General features: G+C 36.2%; 1 protein-coding gene across 1 annotated transcript; it reads right to left on the bottom strand.

Moving 5' to 3' along the window:
- Positions 1 to 8682, bottom strand: LOC144450535 (transmembrane protein 26-like). Its single transcript, XM_078141180.1, has 3 exons — positions 8492 to 8682; positions 4155 to 4365; positions 1 to 768 (listed from the first exon to the last, which is right to left on the bottom strand). Exons 1-3 carry the CDS (start codon positions 8680 to 8682, stop codon positions 1 to 3), a joined length of 1170 nt encoding a protein of 389 aa, XP_077997306.1.
- Positions 8683 to 11745: the final 3063 nt, after the last annotated feature.

Here is an 11745-nt window from a genome sequence, read left to right as displayed (position 1 = left end):
CTAAAGAGAGGTTTGATACTCAATAACAGGGGCTCTATAATATGTTTCAGTGTCAACAAGACTTCCCATAGTTCTGATGACGTTTTCTTTTTCCTGTGCACGTGACAACATGAAAGGTGTCATGTCCAGACCCTTGTCATCGCCAATCATTGATATATCAGTGCTTTGTCTTCGAGATGGTGACTTACCACCTCGTGGATGTTTCTCTAGATAAAGCACAGCTAACCTGTACAGTTGAAGGAGAAGAACTAACGAATTTTTACACGTGAAGAAAACCATCATATGACTAACAACCTCATAGTGAATTAACAGAAACATTCTCATCGTCAAGAACGGGCCGTCCTGCATAACGATACTCGCAATGATGGCCCACACTTCAGACTCGCACCAGAGTTGACAACCGCCCTCGCATCGCGAAGCGAACGGTAGGAACAGATTAGAAGAACTACTTCGCGCCATTCTTGGTTTTCGCGCTTTGGTGGCAGTTAAGACCAAACAGAATTGAAGTAAACTCCATGACCAGATTCCAAGTATTAAATACATCAAAGCCCATTCTCCCTGCAAAGCGTCTTCTTTTAGGGTTTCCACAGAGAATTCCAAGATGTCTGCCGCCATTCCAATATAAACCAATAGCAGTTGAGAAAGTTGGTCACGTGTTATATCTCCTTTCGGTAACATCCATCGTCCAAGAATGAGCAAACCTAACAATAATTGCTGTAATGCAAGTACCCAACTTTCACTTGTAAAGGTGAATCCTGGTATTGTTAACTGAAAAATAAAGCAGACGACACCTTGATAAATACTTGTTCTTAAAAATTTAGGATGAGTTGCATTCTGTTTGACTATATTTTATTTACATGAAGTGAAAATTCCAAAAATAGTTGTTCAGGTTTTTTTTTTTGTCTGAACATGTAGCAACCGTAAAACAACATGATCATTAGCGCTGACATGAAAAGATATGTCAGTGGTTTGTATAAGTTAAACATAAAGTCTGTTCACATTGGCACTTTTAGCTAGGACAAGGTCATTGCCAAGTGCGAGCAAAGGCGAAGACACAAGTGTGAACAGTTTGGTTCTGGCCAAGGTTTTGTTCCAGAGCAAATATGGGGTTGATGCTTAGAGTAATTATGGTGGTTCTTCTGCAATATATACTATTAAGATAACAGGCAATTATCTGCATATGACTAAGTCAAATAAACTGTTTTTATCAATGGATGTATTTTCCTGTATACCGTACCCTTGCTTTTAAACATTATGCTATTTACATTTCCTTGGAATATGTTAAAATCAAAATACAGTATAGTTGCCCTCTGTTCATAATCAAAGGGAATTGAACTTTTAAAAAAAAATTGTATCAATATTACTCGTATTTGAGGCTCAAACCTAGTTTAGTCAACGCTCACGGTTATGGGTACTGCATTGAAATTTCGAAATTGCAGAAGAGAAGAGCAGATGGCTTCGCTCAATAGCCTCGGTTTGAGGTTTGAGCAACGTCATTTCCGTTTTGGTTTTAAACTGAAGATCTCCCGTTTATGCAATGTCTGTAGTCTTTTCAATGGGAAAATATACGTTCAATTATCTACATAGATAAAATACACAGTTGGCAGACAAAGCAAAATCACCTGGACCAAATTACAAAGACTTCTTGCTAAAAATAAACAATGTGTTGCCATGGTGACATAATGACGATCATAATTATTACCTATTACTTATTAAGTACAGTCTACGCAACATTGAACCAACAATCTATTTCTTTCATTTTGAAAAAGGCGCTCAGTGAGAGTCTGTGTGGCTATTCATGAGTCTGTAGTAATTGCAACATTGTTTCACAAAATTGATAATAAATCAAGGTTATCAGACTCAACTTTTTTCAATACCGGAAACAGTTGATATTATCCCAGACAACAAACAAATTGTCCGAGACTTTATTCAAAACAATGTCTCCACCAAATGAATGTCAATGTTACATTGTAACATTCCGTCTGTTCCTATTAAAACATCAATCATTGATACATGTTACATACATTTTCTATGGCACTTCCACTAAATGGCAGAATCAGAGGGAAAAAATTGATAATGGCTTCTATTATGATAAGGCCTAACAAAAAAATTGTGTGGTTCTGATTACGCTCAATTTTCAAAGAGGTGGGGTAGGTAAATTTTTATTTTATTTTATCATATAGTTCGTTTTTTTTCATGTGTGAGTGTCTAGTTCAGGTTTTCCATTGTTTCCACATGGTCTCAGTACATGTGTTATTTTTTCTTCCTATCAGATGTACAGCCATTACAGATTGACAGAACAGTTTTATATAGTCTTTTTAAGTTGATGTCAGCTTCCGCAAACCACTATTTCTCGTGAGACTTCACACAATTTTCTCGATTTTATCATTTTTTCCTGAATACGTAAAAAATTTTTAGGGTCGGCAGTGAAAAACTAGGTGGGGTCGGGTAACCGGAACCACAATTATTTTTTAGGCCTTATGTTGCGTACACTGTACTTTCCACTCGACTTTGATCCTAGTTATATTTTGCCATGATATGGAAATGGTGGATTTAATATTATCGTCTGCTAAATACGATAAGGTGAAAATTTCGTTACTTATCTAAGTACCTAGATGAGATTTTGATATCGTCCAACTGCACTGCCACTGCATCATCATATGTAAATAAACCGTAAATGAGTGATGGTTGACATTGCAAATGATAGTCCCGATGTAGTGATACCTCCCACCAACGTTACAGAAATAACTTTAGCATTATGATTATTAAACTCTATGCTCTACTCTCTAGACGGATATGTGGACAATCCGTCAGCACAGTAAAATTCAATTGTTTAGGTTAATAGAATAGCTGAATATACCTCAACAACAGAGGGTTGAAAGATATCCAATTGCAAATGTAATTGCATTATACGCCTACCATAGTTACATTAAATGGACTCACTTTATGGATTTGACACCATTCTGAGGTACCATATAGCCGCAAGCAAAGATTCATTGAAAATCATTGCATTATGTTTCTTATTCTGAGTGATTATTGATACTTCCCCCACTTTTATGTATTCTATTAATGTATTTTATCTCTGATTGTAATATTAATACGATTTTCATTTACTCCGCTATTATGCTTAACACGCGATTGTTATATGGTGAAGCGTGCTTGTTCCAAGGTCTCTTGTAAAATGATACCAGTCTATTTTATGGAAATGTGGAAATATATAGCGTTTTATTTTTTTATTTTTGGACTTTATATACATAGTTTAAATTCACGCCTGACACTAAACGATATAAATTCGGTAGTGTTAGAAGATTGTTAGGTTGTGACGTCACTTCCTGTTTGAGTGGTTTTAAAAAGCCCCCCCCCCCTTATACGTGCAAGTGTACATGAACAAATTGATGGAAATGAACAGATTTCAACCTATATTTTTTTTAGACTCGCACACTTTACCAAAGTGTCGGTTTACTTTGATGATATCACACTATCTAGCTGGTTAATATTTGATGGTACGAAATAAGAAGTTTGAATCAGAGGGTCAGCAAATGGTTGAGAACAGCACAAATGACTAGTTTACAACAACTATGCTAGTTCTGTTAAAGTGGGGGAGGATTGGGTATTCATTTTGGATTTTTAATTTATAAAAAATGTTATCATGGAGTCCTACTTGCAAAATAAATGTGACACAATATCAGCTAAGTCTGTATTTGTAGCTCAATACATTGCAAAAAGCTAACACACGTGTACATACAATAACAAACATTTTACTCATTTATCAGTCTTTTGCAAATTATTAAATTGCAAAAGGACTTATTTTGATATCTAACCATCAGCATTATAATATATTGCATGTTTTCTGTCCAAAATAATTTTTACAATGTCAGAAATTTTCAATACTTTCGGTGGGAAAGTACAAAATAAAGATTCCGAAATCCAAATGCTGCACTTTTTACGTTGATTCATCGATCGATCGTCAGCCAGTCAGTCAGTCAGTCAGTCAGTCGGTCGGTCGGTCGGTCGGTCAGTCGGTTGGTCGGTCGGTCGGTCGGTCAGTCAGTCGGTCAGCGAACTAACCGTTGGCGTTAAAATGCCTCAAGCAACGCCATTGAATAATAATCTTATAGCCATATAAGCAATTACCAGTAAAATAAAATACCTACACCGGCAATTATCTCTGATAGACTCTCCCCTGCTTCGGATGGTGATTCGGCATCAGATGTCATCAATACAGCACAACTAGTATTGCCTCTAGCAATGGCTTCTAGTTCCAGCTCTCTCTTTCTCTCTTCTCGGTCGTTGTGCAGTTCTACTTGTAATATCCACAGACTCGGTACAACACTGCCTAAGTAAAACAAGACACTCGGACAGAACCTGTACAACAGGAGCAAAAGAAGGACAAATGTGATATTGTAAATAAATAAATAAATAAATAAATAAATAAATAAATAAATAAATAAATAAATAAATAAATAAATAAATAAATAAATGACAAATGTGATATTGTAAATAAATAAATAAATAAACAAATAAATAAATAAATAAATAGGAATATCATACGTGGAAGTATTTTGTGAGAAAGCCTATAGTGCACGTGGTCCGAGGAGAAACTGAACCGATGGCTAACGTTAAATTTTAAAATTGTGTGTACAAACAGAGACAAGCCAGGCTATTGTATGTGCTATATAACGTCTGCCCTATTTATAACAACATTAAAACCACTTATGAATATATTGGTTCTAGGTAGTGATCTTGTCATAGATTATTTCTCGGGAAGAAAACGGAGGTGGGAATATCCTAGAATCGGTGCACGAGGGCGTGTGACTGTACTTGCATAAATTATCACAGTCGGAACCCACCTCCACCTGTACATATTTATACCGTATATATGTTATTCGTGTGGAATTGATAAACGATAACATTTATCTTGTTTGTAGCAGATTTATGAGCGGCAATTCAAAACTGGTGATCACGAGAGGGCGGAGTCTACTTTATGACATGGCTGACGATCATGTGACCAACCATGGATATTAATTAATAAATGTTAGTTAGACTTGCAGGTACACTTAAATCATTAAAGAGACGGTGTAAGGTCGGCACCTCTTTCTACTTGTAGTTCTGTATACTACTGACAATTTTGCGAATCATAGTATGATTGTACGAAGCCCCGCAACCAAAAACAGGGAATGGGAGGGAGGGAGGGGGGGGAGTGAGGGAGGGAGATCGAGAGAGAGAGAGAGAGAGAGAGAGAGAGAGAGAGAGAGAGAGAGAGAGAGAGAGAGAGAGAGAGAGAGAGAGGGAGAGAGAGAGAGAGAGAGAGGGAGAGACAGAGGTCGCTCGACAGACAGACAGACAGACAGACACGAGAGAGAGACAGACAGACAGAGACAGAGACAGAGGCAGAGAGACAGAGGCAGAGAGACAGAGAGACAGGCAGAGAGAGACTGACATAGATGCAGAGACTGAGGAGCAGGGGCAGGGATGGACAAGAGAGACAGAGCTGGACGAACAAACAACGACAAAAACTGATCTTGACAGACACTCAGACAGAAAAAGACTGGTAAATACAGATGTATCTAAAGAGGCAGAGGCGCACGTAGCCAGAGAGGTGGGATGGGGTGGGATGGGCAAGGGATATTTCCATACTTCGTAATCAGACCTGGATGCTCGGATTTAACATGCAAACAAGTATCATGGCACTCCCCATGCATACGTTAGTTAACGTTACCGTTGTTTTAAAAGGCGGTAGGGTGTATTTTGTATTGGTTGTTAGACTGAGTACAGTACATTGTATAAATGTTTCAACTCGACATAGTTTAATGGGAACAGCTTCACCTTTCCATAGAAATCTGACCCCGTGGGTACCCTGTTCCGAAACTAGAGTACATGCCTCCACTGTTATACGGTTTCAATACTACACTGTGTGATATGGCTTGCACAATTACCGTATATTGTCAAATACACTCACATTTTTCTCTATGTTTTCACTAAGAAATATTTGTAAGTCCGTATTTTTAATCAGCCTAGCACGTCAATGATATAGCACCAGAGCGCACACTTTTGGTCCTAAAATTTCAAAATGTTCCTATGGCGGGTAGGGAGGATATATTAGTTTCCGCCTATTTTTATCATTTTTACCTGCTACCACTCTTAGAATTGACTATATCCCAAAAACCAGATCCAACAGCCTTTACAATTCATAATTCGTAAATGTTGTTTTGTTTTGTTTCAACGTAAATGTAAAACATTGAAGTTATATCTTTGTAACGTACTTCAGCACTTTTTTCTGTAAATTGTACTGAGTATTAAACCCACCTGGCCCATCCTCTAGTCAGATATGGATATTTTCGTATCTGAGTTTTCATGAATCATTATTATTGCCAAAGGAAACACTGAGACATTTCGGAATACAACAATTGAGTAAGATGAAGCATGGGGATGTCATACCAACTATCAGAATTCTCACATGTTATACACAGACTGGGACCGAGGTACACTCGTGTTTTGGAGGGAAAGACCGCCCCCCCCCCTCCTCCACATACACACTCACAGTCACACACCGTGACGCATGCACACACGCGCGCACACACACGCACATACACACACACATACACACACACACACATAGGTAAGTATGGGTAAGGGTCTACAGTCTGTTATGGATTATTATATTTATTATTATCTTGTATCGGCCACACGGCAGCAGATTGATGCCGCAATGAATAATATAAAGAAAAAGAAAATTCTTGAATTTCAAAACAGGACATGCACACTTGTAAAATTGAAAGTTCTCTTGCAAGGAAGACTGTTTTCGGTTGACCACAACGTACGATTTCTTTTTTAAAAACAACAACAAAAAACAAACAAACAAACAAACAAACAAACAAGTAAACAATCATAAAAGGTTTATGGACAGAATTTTGTTTTCGATACTCGAAACAAATAATTAAATTTGTATGGCGATATTCAATAAAAACGATAATCTGCTTTCTATACTCGAAACAAATGACTAAATTAATATGGCCTATGTTCAATAATAACACCCCTTTATGGTGGTTGAATGCGGAAATTTCTCATTTTGTATCAATTTGATAGGCTTTTAATACTTCATGACGCCGTCGGGTTTATTGCCAACTTAAGCATCAAGACTATAATCTTTGTCACTTCCCGCCAAAAGTTGATTACAGGATAATTTCAGTGCGCAGCGGTTGGACAATGAAAGTAGGCTTCATTAGTTCATAATAATGTGGCCCACGCTTATATGATATCATAGCTGGGGTCGGATCTACTGAACTAAAGAACTCTTTTGTAAAATTTGTCAACGTGGAAATGAGCAAGCCACTTCAATATATTGACCTGTACGCGGTAATATTTCAAACGCTGCCGACAACACCTTTCCATGCAGTGACTAAATTATCTGCGTTAAATGTCGATAGGTTCTAAATGAACAAAGTACATGTAAATGAGTATGCAAATAGACTAATATTTCAGCTTGACTCTTACCTTTTCGTGGCGATTTTTTTCCCGCCAAAATATTTTAAACTTAAAATGTCACTTTTTTCAAATTTTTCGGTGGATTACAATATTTTTTAGAAAGGATGTAACGCGTTCGTCTTTATCGATGATTTTAGATAAAAATCAAATTGATACTGATCTATGTTTCATTATATATATATATATATATATATATATATATATATATATATATATATATATATATATATATATATATATATATATATATATATATATATATATAAATATCGATTCAATCATGAATGTTGATAGTGGATGCGGATATCCGTCGTGTCAGATCTGTCCGATCGAAATGATGAATGTAAAAGAGAGAAAGTAAACAATGTCAAATAGTTAACCGCGCCCGGTAAATTGAGTTCTTTTTAAATAAACACATATTTACATTAAAAAGTGTCAGAAATCTACAGGTACCCTGTGTCCATACGATTTTGCCTACTTACAAAAAGTCCCAGAATATTGTTGAATAAAATATCAAACAGAAAACAGCTGATCATACGTGAAATATAGGTTATAAGAACCAGGAGTAGGTGACATATTCGTGCGAGAATGGAAAGTCATCAAAGTTATTGAGCGACAACGACCGTGTCGGAAGATTTGTGATCTATACATGTACAATTCTGACGACCGATAACAATTGGCGCGCTTTCCTTGTTTCATGCAAGTTTCAATTGTTTTGCTTCTAGCGTTATTATTTTTTCGCCCATAAATTACTCATCAGCAAAACTACTAATGCAAAGCATACTTCATTCTGCTTGTTATTCCTTGACATTTAACACAGTTGGAAACCTGACGTTAGTAACATTCGTTTCATTCGTCTTGAACATCGACAGATTTGTATGCATGAACATTTCAATATCACCCAAATGATCACTGTATTCACTGTATTAGGATCACCTTCAATTTCTTTAAAACCAATTTTGGAAATTTAAACAAAAAAATATTACTTATCTGTCAAAAAACTTACCATTTCCATTCTTGGCCCTTGCGTAGTTTCAACGTAATAATTGTTTCAAATAAAAGTCCAATTATTGACATCAGAAGCAACCAGTACAAGGGGTCTCCTTTTACGTCCGCTACCCTCCAAACCGAGACAAATCCATGCACGGAAAACATCAACCGAGTGATGATCGCCTTAAGAACACCAAAGAACGCCATTGCGATTCCACTCCCGGCTATTTGGTCGCACTATACTTGTAACTCGTACATCAAGTATACGTTCTAAAAGGTACTGGGTGTTCACCTATCATCATGTATATACGATGTAAACAAATTAAATCATGTGGAACGCCAGTCGGGGTTAAAAAACATACAAATCAAATGTTATAGACGGGTGTAACTTATGAACTCCAAAGGACAACGCTCCTACAGATAGATCACTGTACTGGAGCGGTAAGGTAACAATATACAGCAGGGGTGGATGGGAAATATATTTGTATTTGCGTTAGCATTGATATCAATTGTCAGATCAAACTCCCACTTGCTGGGACAAAGATTCTAAATAGGTTTATTCTTCCAGGAGTAGAATTCAGCAAATAATAACTATATTTTTCATCAAATGGTTTTACAGCAAATCCAACCATTACATTAGACGAAGACCTAATGTACTATATCAAATGAAAGCGATCTCCAGAAAAAATATTAAGAAGTATATTCTTGGTGTGAACCTCGGCAAATAAATACGTTTTCTCATCAAAATTAATTCACAGGAAACCCAACCATTAGACAAAGACTGGATATACTGCATCAACCTACCTATAAAATAAAGTGCAGTTTTATAGTATAAATATTTGTCTCAAATGCCACCAGGCGACCGTTTAACACTTACGTATTTACTTCACTAATATAAACAAGACGCCTGAGTCACAGCGGTCGAATCGTTATTAGAGTGGCAGGCTTATAATCTGCATGTTGCCGTTTCGACCTTCTTCGCCGATGCTGTTTGTTTTGTGAATGGTTAAAAGTCCTTGTACAATATTTGAACCACGATTTTGCTCCAGTTGTATAATTGGGGACCTGATTGGAGAGAGGTTGTCATATGAATATGTTTTATTCCTGTGCGCTTACTGAGAGTGCAACGGAGTGTACACTTCCCAGCAGGAAGTTGAGGAAGTATAATGATCATTGTGCTGTTATAGGTCCGTGCCAACTAGGGTAGTCATCGTAAACCAATTTTAGCATAGTGTGGATAGGCTCTATATAAAAATCTATAGTATCATTATTATCTTTATTAATGCTATGTCAGTTGTACGAGAGAAGTCCTTGGACTTGACCTTGACCTGGAGTATATGAATTTGAATTTTAACGTACTGCGAAAGAATACTAGACAAGTATATGTTTTTGGAACTACAAATTTTAAAATCAGTCTTATTTCAAATATTCTGCTTTGCGAAGGTGTACAGCGAATTTCTCAACACGTTGAGATTTTCTCTGTTTGCAATGATACAACCATGCAGAAACCAATAACAAACTGGACATGCCATACTTTCAGATAGCAAGTATAATTTCTTGCTACATTTTGTCTAAGGGAAATGAACTACACTTGCCACCATACATACATCAAATGAAAACCTCAAGGACTTATTACACGCCGTTGCCTTTCATTGGGTGTTTGATACTAAAAAATACATTGGCGCCCGAATGTCTGCATGGCGTTGCAATACATTTAAATTGTTTATTTCATTCAGCAATGCGATTTTGCTATTGAAGTGTGGCATATGCAGTTTCTTGTTGGTTTCTGTGTGGTTGTATCAAACAGAAAAGCTGAACAGTATTGTGAAATTTACTGTATACTACACTTAATAGAATTTGAATCAGCAGATTGATATCGACTCTAATTTAATTACTTTTAGAAGGCTTGTCAGGTTCTTATTTCTTAGTCAGATCTGTTCAATCTTTGTTACACATTTAGATGTTTACTGTTAATAGCTTCAGTGAACGTATTTCGTATTTTTTTTTATATTTCAGTAAAACAACAAGCTCGACAGAACCAACACACAATTTAAAACTGGTACAAATTGTTAACCCACATGGATAACCCACAAAGGCAAACTTGTCTCCAGTGAGGTTCAGTATTGTGCTTTAAGTAATTTTATGTAGTTTTTCTTTGTTTTTAAGGAGGCTCGCGTATAGACGGGACTTGCTCCTGAAAAATTAATTAAAAATGAGATAAAATAAAATAAAGTAGCAAAAAGAAAAAAAATCTCAACATGGCTAGGTAAAAATATTAAATGGAAAATATTAATAATGACATACTTCTGCCATGATTTGTAGCTTATGTCTGTCTGTAATTGGGAGAGAGAACTACAACGTGTCAAAGAATGGCCTTGAAAGCACAATATATAAAATCGTCTATGGTAAAATAAACACGAGATAATTACGCAAAATTTCCTCGTCAAAATAGCACTGCTGATCGATGGAGGCATGAAAAACTTGTAAGACAATGGCATCTAACAAAGGTTTTGCAATATGACACGAAATTAAAAGTAAACATATGAAAATGAAATATGCTAATGTGTGGTGATTTATTATAAGAAAGTATAATTACCGTTATGTCGCTAACTAATAATTGACAACTTATTGCGATATAAAGGGGCTCTCCCATGTTAGTGTTCACCAACGCTGTATAATACAACCACGCAGAAAGGAATAAGAAACCGTGCATGCTAAGCTAAACTTTAAGGTTGTAAGATTGAATGAACACAGTTTCTTGGAACATTTTGTCTTAATGAAATGAACTATCATGTCACCACGCAGACATCATATGCAGATATGAAAATATTGGCGCCTGCGTGTCTGCGTCTAGTTGTAGTATGTTTATTTTTATTTTGTATGTATATATGTATGTATGTATGTATGTATGTATGTATGTATGTATGTATGTATGTATGTATGTATGTATGTGTAGGGGGTGTTTTAAGTTGATAGATTTTTTTAAGTTTATTATTTACAAACGTTAAACAGATATTTTAATATCAATGTAATCGCGTATTATCAATAATTGTATAAAGAGCCAGGTCAAAGATGAAGTTCAACTGTGTCAAGATTTTTGTCTTCAAAACATTTTGATTGGATAAAACGTGCTCCAAACGAAGGAATGAACCTCTGGCGACTGAAAAGTGACACGCGATACTCATTTGAGAGTGTAATCGCCTCATTACCAGTCATATACAATGGAACCAATAAGTATTATTAAATCGCAATTTTAAACGTGTATTATAC

This window comes from Glandiceps talaboti, chromosome 20 (assembly GCF_964340395.1).
Source record: "Glandiceps talaboti chromosome 20, keGlaTala1.1, whole genome shotgun sequence".
Classification (NCBI taxonomy): domain Eukaryota; kingdom Metazoa; phylum Hemichordata; class Enteropneusta; family Spengelidae; genus Glandiceps; species Glandiceps talaboti.
This window is presented reverse-complemented; position numbering and strand designations above follow the sequence as displayed.

What these genes read in the sequence shown, in the direction of transcription:
- LOC144450535 (XM_078141180.1), bottom strand. Translation starts at nt 8,682, where the DNA reads ATGGCGTTCTTTGGTGTTCTTAAGGCGATCATCACTCGGTTGATGTTT. An exon ending in AAGGGCCAAGAATGGAAATG is followed by an intron (nt 4,366 to 8,491) that starts GTAAGTTTTTTG and finishes CCTGTTGTACAG; the next exon opens with GTTCTGTCCGAGTGTCTTGT. An exon ending in TATCAGAGATAATTGCCGGT is followed by an intron (nt 769 to 4,154) that starts GTAGGTATTTTA and finishes TTTATTTTTCAG; the next exon opens with TTAACAATACCAGGATTCAC.